Source organism: Oenanthe melanoleuca, chromosome 4 (assembly GCF_029582105.1).
Source record: "Oenanthe melanoleuca isolate GR-GAL-2019-014 chromosome 4, OMel1.0, whole genome shotgun sequence".
In the NCBI taxonomy this organism is placed as follows: Eukaryota; Metazoa; Chordata; class Aves; order Passeriformes; family Muscicapidae; genus Oenanthe; species Oenanthe melanoleuca.
In genome coordinates, this window is record NC_079337.1 from 61209773 (window position 1) to 61224233 (window position 14461).

General features: G+C 37.8%; 1 protein-coding gene and 1 long non-coding RNA gene across 5 annotated transcripts in view; one reads left to right on the forward strand and one right to left on the reverse strand.

Moving 5' to 3' along the window:
• CFAP99 (cilia and flagella associated protein 99) overlaps positions 1 to 14461 on the reverse strand; it is a 54152-nt gene that overhangs the window by 14805 nt on the left and 24886 nt on the right. For both annotated transcript variants that reach the window (XM_056490401.1, XM_056490402.1), the window contains 6 exons: positions 13988 to 14168; positions 10700 to 10780; positions 7845 to 7910; positions 6859 to 6918; positions 2868 to 2956; positions 388 to 592 (listed from right to left, as the gene is read on the reverse strand). In XM_056490401.1, coding sequence (XP_056346376.1) covers positions 388 to 592; positions 2868 to 2956; positions 6859 to 6918; positions 7845 to 7910; positions 10700 to 10780; positions 13988 to 14168 — 682 coding nt within the window. The remainder of the gene's footprint in view (positions 1 to 387; positions 593 to 2867; positions 2957 to 6858; positions 6919 to 7844; positions 7911 to 10699; positions 10781 to 13987; positions 14169 to 14461) is intronic.
• LOC130252630 (uncharacterized) overlaps positions 1 to 14461 on the forward strand; it is a 34318-nt gene that overhangs the window by 13511 nt on the left and 6346 nt on the right. The gene's annotated exons all lie outside the window — the stretch shown is intronic.

The window sequence follows — 14461 nt, forward strand, 5'->3', positions numbered from 1 at the left end:
AATAGTTTCATATTTGCGGCTCTCATTTTAGCATGATAAAGAAATCAGTTATATATTGTTGATTTCAATGCTAATGGTGCTTAGTATCTCAGTATCTGTTCAAAAAGAATTTGTAAAACGACTGAACATACGGAGCATGCTTTGACCTCCTGCTTTTATTCAATTTACTTCATAAGTATTAATCAAATAAAAAAAACTTGTAAAAAGTACTTTCATGTATAAGCATTGCTATGTCTAGAAGTTACAGCCCTCCTTTTCCTTTGTTTGCAGACTCCAGTGAGTAAAGACACTGCATAGAATTTCACACCTCTAATAGTAGGTATCAGCTGTGCTATAATTTGCACAGATTGGAAGTCAGGAAAATTTGAGCATCCTTGTATGTATTACCTCTTCTCTCAATAGATCAGCTTTCTTCTTATTTTCTTGGGTTACATTCTGATGGGCTAGAACTGCCTCTTCATAACTCAGTTTTCCTTGAAGCCTCCTACACTCTATTTCAGCCAGCTGCTCTTCCAAATCTTTTCCACGCATCTGTTTCTGCCATTCCAAGAATTCAGATAGGTCTCCAGCCCCTTGTTGCAAATTTTCAATTCTGCAAGACAGAAAAAAAGAGTATACTGTTCTAGGGATCTGGCTTTGTAGCCCTGCCTTGGTTTATAAAACATTTCCAGTAGCCTTTGATAGAAATTGATTGATCTCTGCAGAGAAAAAAAGCAGTCATCACAAAGTCATTTGACAGATATATTTTAATTCCAGTCTAAGAGGTGATCCTACTATGTGTAAAGCCTGAGAAAGCCAGACTGGAAGACAGTGCATGAGAGCATGGACCTGAAAATTTTCAGTAAAACAAAGCCCCAAGAGAGGGCAAACTTTAGCTATGTACGGATTCTCATAAGGAGCAGAGAGAATCAGGGTAAAGGGATGTACATTTTCTCAGAGGACTGCTTTGCTTAGAGGTAGAAAGAACAAATAACTTTTCTCTTTAGCAATCTTCTTGTCCACTTTAACACAGAGAACAAAAAACTTCTGCTTAACACTATTTCTGTTTTGTACTTTGTCAATTAAATAATTTTGCTGTAATGAGGCAAAGAAGTATTCAGCTGTTAACCAAAGTCACATGCCTATTTTTCGTGCTCAGCTGAGAGAGAAAAACATAGCAAAAACCCCGGGGCAAGCCCATCAAAGTCCTGCAGCAGAAGAGGGAATGAGCCAAAAAATAGGGCAGACACACAAATATGGAGTGACTTGCCTCCTACTGCTGCTCCCCAATGCTTATACATGTGATGCATCTACCTCTATATATAACTATATATATTTATATCTCTCTATATATCTTTGTTTTGTGTTAAATGCAGCTGAAGATTAAAACTCATTAAGAGTTAACTCATTAACATTAAGATAAAATAGTGTCAAGTTACAGGGAAGTACTCCTTTGCTGAGTGGAACAAATTCTGCCAGCTAGATGAACAGCAGCATATGTAATATGGAAGAAACTCAATATATGTGAATAGCGGATAATGGAACCTGAGTGATGTTTTATATCTACCTGCTAATATCCTGATGCATGAAGCAAAACCTGATAGGTCCAAAGATCAAATCCAAACTTACACAGTCTTTCCAGGACTTAAAATGCTATCAATATTAAAATGCTATCAATTAGTGCTTAGCCTGCTAAGACAGGTGGATTAAAAGTAATACTAAAGCAGGATGACATGATATAAGTTTTATCTTTGTGAAGTTTTTTAGTGAAAATGTGATGTGATTCTAGTGGTAGAATACAACCTTCAGTGGCCATCCAGGTGTCACTCCCTCCCTAGTAAACATCTGCTGAAAACTTGTGTGGCTGAATAAGGATTTTGTCAGGATTTATTAGAGTGCTAAATGCACAAAAGGACCTGCAACCTCTTATTACCCCCCTTCCCCACTATCCTGGATTCAGTGCTTGTTTTCAAAGACAGCTTTGCTGCAGTGTGACTAACACTGGATGGGACTGGAGTGAAAAGAACTGTGTGAGGAAGAGCTATGAAAAGTCCTGGTTGTGTGTGTGTGTAGTTTCTTCCAAGAACACACACTTGAGCCTGGGTTAACAGCCTTGGTCCTTGCCTGAGTTACTCCATAGCACCCAGCCAGGGCTGAGTTGACCCTGCCTTCTTGACTTGGCTTCCTGGCTGGACCTCAGCCCAGACTTGTCCCTTTGGACTCTCGTAGCACCCTTGGCTGACCCTGCTGTCTGTCCCTGGATCTGCCCTGCTGCCTGCCAGGGTATCATGGAGCTGCTGTCAGTGAGGACACTGTCTCCACATGTCCTGTCCCTACATGTCCTGCTGTCACTCTCAGCTCTTGGCTTACCTTTAAGGAACAGCACATTCTTAGTGTGCTATATCTTACTGTGATGGAAATGGACAGGTATTTTTATGTACATACAAACAAGTTCAAGTACCAAACTTGGCACATAGTTGACCACAACCACTGAAGAAAATAGAGATATATGAAATTATTTGGCTTAATATAGATGCATCTTGTACAAAGGACACAGATGTGTATTCAGGTCATTATTTAGTCTGGAGAATTGGAATAAATATAAAAGTGATCCCTGTTGGACTTTGCAAGTGGACACTAGCCAGAGTGCTAAATCAGAACACAGTAACACTGTACAGCATCTACATAAAAAAAATTACTTTACTGTACACTTTTTCTTCAGTCCACTTCAATCCACTTCTCTCTTAATTTGTCAATTGTTTTTATAGAATAGAATACCCTACAACAGATCCATCAGTTTCATTTACCTGGACTTTACTTAATTATTTTTGATGTAGTTCATATATCCAGGGATGTGAAAAGCAATCCTAGGTGGAGCATGGTCATACCTTTTGAGCTCCTCTTCCAATTTCCGCTGGTAGAGGGCACCCTCCCTCAAAATAGCTGCCGTGTTTAATTTAATGGGTATATTGTCAATCTGTCAGGAAAGGGAATGTATATTCCATAGTTAGTAATGTAAACCATAAAACAGAGTATAAAAACATCTCAGTGGGTTAAATAAATTGACCCAAGACATCATAAATTTTGCTTAAAGCATTCATCTAGCATTAATCTGACATTCACAATGAAATTGCATGCTGTTCATAAACCACTCAAGCTGCTTAAGAAATCAGCAAAGTCCCCCAAGTGGATTATATATTTGTAATCACTCTTGGACCATGTCAAATCCCATAGAATGTCTTCACTACCTTTCATATCTTCCAGTGCTCATATACACTGTGTGAAAGGATTTGATCTGTTTTGGACAAAGACAATAAACTGCCTCTCTGAAAGGTGGTCAGCCAAAACAATGAAGTAAAACAAAAGCAGTACCTTTCATAGGAAGGTCTTAGAAGCATTTTAAAAATAATCACTATTACAATGCAGAAGTATATCTAAGACATCACCCATTACCATACCATTATCATTACCATATCCATTTTCTAGATAGTAGAAGTGAACAACAAGTCACTTTCAGGCCTCAAGGTGTGACTTGAACTAGATCCTGTGGCTGCTTTGTTAACTCCTCAAAGTATTGTGTTAAGACTGACTCCCAGACAACTTCTAAATACTGAGGGAGGAAAGGATCAATTTCTCTGCTAGTTAAAATTGTTCCCTACACAGGTAGGGTATTCAGGGAAAATGGGTCACCTTTGCAGACACATGTAAGAGACCTGATGTGAACCAAGGCAAAGCAGTGCTGCTGAAATAAGAGCTTGGATCATTCCTGCAGAAAACAAAGCTTAATCATAACATGTTTGACTTAAATCCAGACAAGTTCTGTGTTCAGAATTGAAACGTATTTAAATTCCAAATGAAGAACTTAATGAGTAGCTGAGAAACAGATGTACAGAATCACTCAAGCTACATACTGCAAATCTCGTGTGCAGAAATATGAAGTCTCCTAAAATACATAACTGGAAAAAGCATGTGTTATAAATTATATTAATTAGGCAGGTTGAGGATAGCAAACACATTCCACCACCTAGAATTCAATAAGTAAAATTACTGTTTTTACACAGATAGCATATTTTATACAAAAAATTAATTACCTGTCAGTTTCTTGACAAAATGATAATAACTTGAAGAACTTAGGAAAATAATCCAAACTAATGTATTTTATTTCTTTTGTTTGACTTACTATGACTTCTTAATGCCCAGTGATATTCTACCTTTTGATCTGCATCTCAACACATCTCAAAGCCTTCTGCATTATATGAACAGTTTGTATTTTATGCCTGTACTGTGTATAAAATGTTTCCTTAGAATAGACATTTTCTCTGACACATGTAGATGTTTCCATACTTTTGACAGTTTTCTGTGTATACAGATTTCATGTATTTACCAACTATAAATTGGATAGAGAACTGAACTGAACTGAACTGAATAAGAATGATTACGGAAATATCTTAAACTTCAGTTTCACAGTTTATTGACCAGAAGTCTGACTGACAATGAAACAGAAATACAACAATATAGTCAAAATAACAAGGACTCCCAAGACATGTGCAGGCAGGTATAAGTGAAATAACTGAATAGATTCTTCTATGTCATACAGTATCAAAGAAGTTCTGAGTGTTATTCATTCTCTTCCTGTCATGAGATATCTTCCCTTTTTTCAAGATGAGAAAATGGAAGTAAGTGGGAAAGTTACAAAACACTAATTCTTGTGGAAAAATATCACATTCACTATTGCCATCTAATGAACATGCAACAGCTCACCAAAGCCAATAAATACGCAAAGAGCAAATATGATATGAGCAAGAGGCAGACCGAGACAGAGTGATGATGCATTTGTACTGTCTCATTCTCCCAGTGAAAAGGATGAATAGCTACTTTGGAACAGCAAGAGAAGTAATTGCTGCTGAACAAAATATATATCTCTAAAATGAAAAAAAAATATTTCATATACTGTGGGTATTCTAAAAAGAGGGAAGCGAAATACTAGTTGGTTAAAAGATTATATAGTTTCATGAATTTGAAGATAGATTAAAATTTTATATATATATCTTGAATAAACCATCCTCTTAGGATTTGTCTACTCAGAGAGTTGCACAGGCAGGAAGGAATAGAAAGTATTTTAAAAGTCAATAACAATATGCCTATCTCTGCTTGGAAGTTACAACAGCATCTTGAATATCACCTAACCAACCTTAAGGCAAATGTGTTTAGACAAGATAAAACTGTTTATGCATCTAGAGGAGATACCAGCAAGTTTTAAAAGTGGCCCTAATCAATGCCAGAGGGTGCCAGATCCATATTTTTCTTGATGCAATTTAAGCAGATGGCTTGACCCTTGTTAGTTTGCACTAAAGTTTTATTATTTTATACTATCAGAAAGGGCAATGGAATATACAGGGTTTTGAACTGAGCCCATGTAACTACAGGTCACATGTGTTTGTTTTAACTATGTAAATGCTTCCTGGTTTGGGTATTTTTTCTCTTTCTTTTTGTGCAAAATGAACTAGGATCTTATTACCTTACTGCAATTTAAATGCTGCTGGACTGTAAGTAAGCAGACTGAGTAGCTGATACTGTTACTAAAGATAACTTCAGTGTGTGATAAATGCCAGACAGACTTTAGAAATACTTGTCAGATGCCCAGTCCCCCAAGTGGAGAATCAATCTTTTCACAGTGTTGATGAGCTGTACGTAAATACATAGTTTTAAAGAGTAGGCAGACCTGCTCACAAGATATTTGAGACCACAATATAAGCACAGCTGAATTTATTCTGCATAAGAACTTGAAATAAATGAAAGGTGTCAGATTGAACAACATAAGACTGGAGATTATCGGTAGTGCAGTTATTGCAGAAACAGCAATGTGAGTTTTCATGTGTTCCACTGTTAAGGCTGAACAGCTCTTTCCCCATGTTTACAATTCTCTGACCCTTGAAAATTCTACAAGAGAAGCAATCAGGATAGTGATTTCCTGACCTCAGTATGTGTCTGAAGGAAACAAGGCAAACATCCAGCCTGATTGTATATTGTGTATCAGACAGTCATTAGCTGGAATGATTGCTCAGCATTCTTCAGGATCTCATTTTGAAATAGTGATGTACTGATGCAAGATTCTTCTGTCCTTACGGTGAGTTCTTAAACCAAGGTTTCACAATTCTGTTTTTGCTCGGGACAATTCTAATTTGATACTATATTACATAAAATCTTCTCCCTTTGTAACTGGAAACAATGTTAAGGCAATATGGTTACATTGTGCAACTGCACACAATTTACGTGGGGCACCAAAAGGTTTTGATTACCTCACCAGACTCACCCAGGACCTCCACTCACACCATCTGCTCACTGGCCTTGGAGCCCTAGTTAGACTCAGAAATGGGTTTCAGTTTCCATAATGCTGGGAATTCTTCCACTCCTGGTTGTCTCTCCATTTCTGTCTCCTGCTGTCATGGACCGGGATTGCTGTTGGGGCTTTGTCTCCTGACTGGACTTTTGGGTGGATCCCAGACCTGACTTGTTTCCTTGTTTTGTCCAAGGGTGCCCTGCTGTCTGCAGAACCCATCACTGCCACCAACCTCCTCACATTAAAATACTGTGTCCTGCTTGGTGAGAGCACTGACTGTGCTCTCATCACCTTTGGCTCCTGATTTCTCTTCTATTATGGAGTAGCCCTGCTCTTGTCACTCCCTGATCATGTTTTTGTGGATTATTAATGATGCATAGGACAAAAGCTATGAACCATAGACCCAATCCATCCCATGCTCCTGGCTAAAGACCTTAGTGTAAAAAAATAGATTCAAGTCGAGTTTCCACCATCACAAGATTTGCATGTGTGTCAAATTTTCAACTACATTTGACAACAGTTCATTAAAGGTCACTCACCTTGCTTTGGATCTTTTGAGCCTTGAATGCTGGTTTACTCTCCATAATGTCCTGTATGTTCTGCAGTTCAAACAAAAAATACATTATTTCATTTCAGAAACAAATTTTCAATTACTCAGCAAAAGTTACTAGGTATTTATCAACACTAACACTTGAATATTCATCAAATTCTTTTTGGAGAGTAACAAATACACAGGGGACATATTTTGGAATTGCAATATACACAAAAACTTGCTATGTACCTCCAACCTAGTGGGAATACAATTATACAAAGGTAGGTTCAAATATTGACTAAAATAATGCTAAGAAGTAACAGTGATTCTTTCTTTGACTATGAAATATTACTTACTTATATATATGAATATATTCAGCTTTTAACTGAAATAGATACTGAGAGGACAAAATAGGATGTCAAAACTCACTTAATGAAATTATTAATTAGTGGTAGAATTATACTGATGCTTATTAATTTAATTATGTTAGCTATAGATACTGATGTGAAACTGCCTGGTATCATGGGGATGAACTGAGTGCACAGAATATGCAGCACTGATACATAATTTGGTGACATAACTGTGAACTGGGAATCAACCAAAGCAAGGATTCTGTATGAACAGTACCATTATTCCCTCAGCTTGGCTGCTCTGTGGCATCAAAGGTAATGGAAAAATAATATGTGGATATAAAGAAATATTGCAAATTTGGAGATTTGTTGGAGCAGTTTCACAGAAAGGTTGCTTGTCTTGAAATTGGGAAAATAATAAAGCAGCACCAGAAGTATAAGAAAAGGGGTTTGTGCATTATGCATACAAAGAGGCAAATGCTGGTACAGGAATGTGAAATGACAGCTATAAATCATAATACATAATTCTTAAGCCCATATAAACAAAATATATCTTTAATAATTTTTCAAGATATCCTTAAATACTCCAGTCATTTTTCATCTCCCTACTGGAGAATTTTTCAGCATGCATTTTGCACCATACCTCTCTCTTTTCAGGCTTGATGGTTGCACATCTGAACAGGTTAGTATTTGCTTTCAGGAGCAGATCCTAAAATTAAAACAATTATCATAAAGAGTGTACATTTAAAATCTCTAAGAATAATTTTATGTCTCAAAAAGTCTTGTAGCTCCAACTGATATATTCACAGAATTATAGAATGGCTTAGGTTGGAAGGAACTTTAAAGATCATCATGTTCCAAAGTGTCTGCCACAGGCAGGGACGTCTCCCACTAGACCAGGTGCTCAGAGTTCCATCTCACCTGGCCTTAAACACTCCCAGGGATGGGGCATCTGCAGCTTTTATAAGCATTCTGTGTGAGTGCCTCACCACCCTCACAGCTAGGAATTTCTTCCTAATATCTAATCTAAACCTACCCTCCTCCATTCTGAAGCCACTCCTCCTTGTCCTGTCACTACCTGGTTTTGTAAAAAGTCTCTCTCCATCCTTCTTGGGGGCTCTCTGCTGGGACTGGAAGACCACAGTTAGGTCACCCTGAAGCTTTCTCTGAAACAACCCCAATTCTCTCAGCCTTTCCTTGTAAGAAAGGTGCTCCATCCCTCTGATCATCTTGGTGCCTTCTCTGGACTTGCTCCAACAGCCCCATGTCCTTCCTGTGCTGGGCCCCAGAGCTGAATGCAGTGCTGCAGGTGGGTCTCACCAGAGCAGGGCAGAAGGGCAGAATCCCCTCCCTCCCCTGCTGCCCACGGGGGTCTGGATGATCCCAGGACAGGGAGGTTTCTGGGCTGGCAGTGCCCATGGCTGGCTCATGGCCAGCCTCTCAACCCCAGCACCCCCAATTCCTTCTCAGGGCTGCTCTGGATCTGTTCATGCCCAGCCTGTGCTGGCACTGGGAGCTGCCCTGTCCCCGGTGCAGCACCAGCTCTTGGTCTTGTTACAGAGATTCCCATAGGCCACTTCTGCAGCTTGTCCAGGTCCCTCTGGATGGGGTCCTGTCCCTCAGGTGTGTCAACTGCACCACCCAGCTTGGTGTCATTAGCAAACCTGCTGAGATATCAGCAGATATCTCTAGATATCCAGATATCACTTTGAAAGTATCCTAATTATCCATGGCACATTAGTACCATTGGTAGTAACTGTTTCCAGATAGCTGACAAACAATGACAAACATTTGGTTTTGGTTTTTAGTTACAATAGAGAACTATGATCAGGAGATCACTGCACCAGGGGTCAATTCAATAGGCATTAATGACACAGTGATTATATAGGGAAGTATATATGTATATATATATATATATATATATATATATGGGGAAGTACAGGCAACCACATTTCTAGTTTCTGTATATTTATGTTGGTTGTAAACCAAATCCCTAATCAAAGCTGTGAAACACAGACTAGATTTTCTACTGGCTTTCTGGGCAGCAACTGATAACATCACTGTTTCTATAACTGTCTAGAGTGTGGCTTCCAGCCTTCTCATTCCTCGCAGATGCTTGGATGTGGTTCTCACAGTTACAGCTACAGCTTCTGCAAAAATGCTATGAAACCAATGGCATTTTTCATACATATTTCTGCTAGGACCCATAATTTCAGCTTGCTTAGCAAACAGTCTAGGGAATTGACCTTTGTGAATGCTTTGGATGCCTTTAATAACATTCCAGAAGTGACAAAAACTGCTGTTATTGCAGCTATAATTTCTGTGGTGGTTTATCTTTGTTTCTTGCATGAATGCATTTTCTTTACTGAAGAATGTGGCTGGTTGTTAAGTGATTTTACAGTTGTCATAGATTTTTGATGGTATATGGAGCAATATGGGAACTATAAAAGGAAAAAAAATATGTTGTATTGTTTTATAGTGAAATATCAAGCATAGGTAATGTGATGGGCCAGCAAAAGGAATGCAAAGTTTATCCCCCTAGAATCTGTCACACATTAAACCTTTCACTATAGTTTAGGAACAGAATCCAATGCCCCTTTCACATGGTCATGAGACAACCCAGAATGGATTTGTACTGGCTAGTGAAAATGAGAGTCAGACATTTTCAGAATAAGGGTGGGAGAGTGCAGATAAAAAGGAGTCACATGGCATACCTTTTATCAAGTTTACATTGTTATTCTATAGGATGTGGTGACTGCAGTGTGGGGATGAGGAAAGAAAGTGGAAATTGACATTTAATTAATTCCTTTTCAAGGAGAAGACAACAATAAACTGCTTCAACTATGAGCTACCACATTGAACAAGATTCATGCCAAAATTTGGATCAAATAGCTAGATCCAGGCCCTCCCTTCTCCTGCTGTCTTAGCACACAAGACCATGTACTGTTTCTTTACAAACCAGATGAATTCACACTCTCTCAGTCTGCTGAAAGGAATGTATGAAGAATATGTAAGAGTATGAAGTCTGTACAAAAAAGAAGTCAGAATCTGCTGATATTTTAGAACAGAGAATAACATGTAGTTATTTTTCAGTTACTTCAGAAAAAACCCCAAAATATTGAACTTATTTTGTAATGTGAAGCCTTAATAAGTAAGTGAATACTTTATATATCAATGTTTATATGTTCATGGGACTACAAGAACCACTGTAAATAAAAGAAAGTAATTGTATTTCCACTACTTTACATGGCTGCTTGCAAAATTTCTTGTATGGTACTAATATAAGCTGGACAATTAGTAATTAAATAAAGAAGGTGGGAAAAGAGTGCTGAAACAGAGTAGAGGATACAGACTTCATGACTCTAGAGAAAAAGCCATGAGCCATTAGTTGCAAAAGCAGATAGGTTTCAGATAAAGTTCTAAGGTTTGTGAAGATGAAACAATACAGAAGAACCAGTTTAGAAGAAAGCAAAGGATAGAAGAACAAAACATACTTACTTTTGCTTTTTGGATATTTTTTGTTTTGATTTCCTCTAGTTGCTTTCTTTCTTTTGGAGGCTTATAGATGCTTGGAGGAACCTATATTAAAAGGCAAAAATCTCTAGAATATGGGATATAAAACATTCCAAGTGACACATTCTTGCAGGCAAAAAAAAAAAAGCTCATTCACTTTTACCATAGAACAGCAGCAGTTATTTTTTTTAAAATATTGATTTTTTTTCTATTAGTGCCACTCTAGAAGACAGGGACAGATTCCAATTTGTTGGAACTACCCAGCTTTTCAGTTCTGTTCAATATAACCCCTGGTCAAAAGACTAGAAAGAAAGACAAATTTGAAAGTAATACAAGAGAGGCTAAAGCAATAATAAATCCTATAGGGCCTATCAAAGGGAGAAAAATGTTTCCAGAATGGGAACAGTTCTGTTTGGCATTTCATAAACTTCACTTTCACAGCAACAACAGCCAAATAGGGCAGCTGAACAAAGTTAAGCTGTGGTAGCTGTGGGTGGTAGTAGGAACAAGTTACAAATTCCAAAGTTCAGGGAAGAGAAATCCTTTGAAGTTTAATAAATACCCTGGAACTTCTTTGTAACTGAGGAGGTCTTTGAGCTGAAATGATGGGACCCTGAGAAGGAAGCTGGAGAAAAGCAGGTGATGTCCCATCCCTCTGGTCCTCCCAGCCTTCAGTGTTTAGGCACTGCTGGAAAAATACACTGGGCAAAATGGGCCTTTGCTCTGGTTTACCATGGCTGTCCCAATGTCATTGTAAGGAAAAACCATTGGAGGTGTGGATTAAATGTTTCAGAGGTAAAGGACTCAGAGGGTCCTTCTAGCATTAGTCAAAGCTCTGGGAAAGCAATCATATATCAGCTGAAATGAACAGGGCATGACTGGCTGACAATTAGATCAGCAGAACACCAGGGACTTCAGGCTCATTTCTGTATTTGCTTGAGCAATGAATTTTTCGCAGAGTAAACCCTGAAAAAGTACTTGCTGTCTCCTTCCTATGTGGGTGAGATTGTCTGACAGTTTACTGGACATCTGCCTAAATATTTATCTTGCTAAAAAATGTGCTAGATTAATTAGAAGTTACAGAATTAATACAAGAATTAATGGGGAAAATATATATTCTGTCTTGTATTGGAGGTCAATTCAGGGAACATGGGAATCCCATCTAGCTTTATTGGACTATATAATGAACTACACTTTCAAAAAATCATGAATCTGAAATACTTTGCACTGCCTTTGCTATGTGACATCTTTATATACAGGTAGAACAAATGCACAGACAGAATAAGCTAGCAATTAAATGCAGTGGTGAGACTGTTCAAGTATTTTTGTGAGCTTTTAAAGTGAAGTAGCAGTGAAAGTATTTCCCAGAAGTATCTAAGAATTTCTATTATGCTTTTATGGATGGAGAAATGAAAGCCCGGGGGATTTGCAAAGGGTTCCACAGGCTGTGAGTATCAGTTTGTTTCACTCTTCTTCCTACTCATGTGCTTTACCTGCAAACTGCACTCATCTGCCAGAGGAAGCTGAAAATCTCTCCTCAGAAACTGCTATGCTTATTCCAAGTAATTGAAGGAGGAGCCTTTTTGGTCAGCTGTTTCAGAAACATTCCTTGCCTTGTGATTCAGCCCATGGGGATGAGTATCAAGCAGATAGACAATACAGCAATTACCCAATTGTTGGAAGAGGATAAAATGTCACTATAAATAAATTTTAAATTACAGCAACAGAGAGGTCAAAAAAGGCCAAATTGTACCTACTTAATCCAAATGTGAAAAGGGGGGTTTCTCACTTTTGTGAGAAAATGGATGAGAACATTTCTGCAGCAGATTATGGGGTGTAATGGTCAAGAGCTTTATTTCTTTGTATTCCTCTGAATTACAGACAACCCTCCACCATACAGGAACCACCTATGGCTGGCTCTCACCTTAATGACCCTTTCCTGCCATGTGAGCTGTGTTTTCAGTCTCTGTTCATTTCAGGATGCAAATTGGTCACACTGGTAACAATGTGGCAAAGTAAATCAAAGTGAATCTTAATTTGATGAGAGAGGTACAGAAATGAGTAGAAGATTTGTCACTAATGGCTAGATTCACACAAGCTTTAAATCTGCAAACCTGGCCAGAATATAAACCAAACTTAGTCTTATCCAAACAACACAAATGAACTTCACTAAATGCATCTGCATTAAAGCAAATTTATTCTAAGAGGGGCTGCACAGCATAAAGTTCTAAAATGACAGCAACATGACTCATTCCTATACTGATTAAGTAGTTATTAAATGCAGTTTTTCAGAGCCTGGTATTAAGCTGTTTCAATGTAAAATCCCATTAACTGTATAACACAGTACCATTAAATTGCTCTGCCATCCTAAGATGTAAATGGTTTCTAAGAGCATTCAACACATGCATTATTTAAAACCTGAAGTACTAATACAAGGTGGCAGATAATGCCCAAATCTATGACTTCTATGCTCACTTCCCACTGCATTTAAAAACAGATGTTTTTGCAGTCTTTATTAAGTTAGTCATAGTAGCTTGATCCCAAATCCTGTTTGTTTTACCCCAGTGAGATAACATCAGCTGTGGGTCTCTGATATGTACCAGGGTAATTAAATCACAATCTGAGACAATAAGTAAAACAACTTAGCATTTCAAAGATAAATCTAGTCTCATTTTTACATGAGCAATGAATTTAAACTCAAAGCCTTAATTTTAGAGATTCAGCATTAAGACAAATAAATATGAAATTTCACCTTCAGGGAGGAGCTGCAAACCTACAGTCCATCAAATTTCCAGTGAAACAGCTTCTCCATTTATTTTAATGAGAATTCATTTACAAAAAAATCTAAATTTGTGAAACATTTTCATTTGATTGTCCTTTTCTTCCCTCCTTCAGTGCATTATCCAAAGAAAACATCTTACAAAGCCAAGGGCAATCAGAAACACTCATATCAATTCTGTCATCAACTTATACCCATTTTGTAGTTCTAAAAGTCAAAAAGATTACTTCCAGGAACCAAATCTTTCCCTTTTCTCTGGCTGGCTTATAAATCACTTACAGAACACTAGCTGAAATGAAAATAATTAGTTTGTTGTTGTTTTTTTAAGAAATCTGACCTTTAATAATATAGATAATTGCCAAAGTCTTTTTTCAATCTGTCAAAGGTTGTAGATTTTCAATAATTGCTTTAAAGAGATTATTAACTCCCCTACCAAGATTTTGTGCACAAGAATATATGAAATTTAGTGTCTTTCAGAAAACAAACCTACTTACAGGTTGTCTTTTTGGCAGTACTGGCAGAGGTGCTGGTGAAGGTGGAGCAATGGCACGTGGCTTGGGTACAGTCAAATTAAATTCCTTTGGCTGAGTGACTCTCAAAGTCTTGACAGTGGTGGTACGATTGCTCAATTTATCTGTGAGCTTTTCAATCAGTTTCTGCACTTTTGGTTGCCACCTTGAAATAAACCCAGATTTTTCAGTTTTATTTTATTTTTCTCTTTTATACAAACTTACAAACAGTATGTGAGGGTGGCATTGGTGCAAATTCTGTAATGCTTTCTGCCATTCCATTTTAATAAAACTGACCTATGAATCTGTACTCAGATTTAGCTACACTGTGTTATTTCACCTCTTGATAGATGCTATCCACAAAGATTACTAGTGGTGAAATAGCCACAGTTTTTACAGAATAAGCAAATATCTGGCCAGTTGGTTTTGTGGCAGGACCACTTTAAGAGTCAGAAAAGC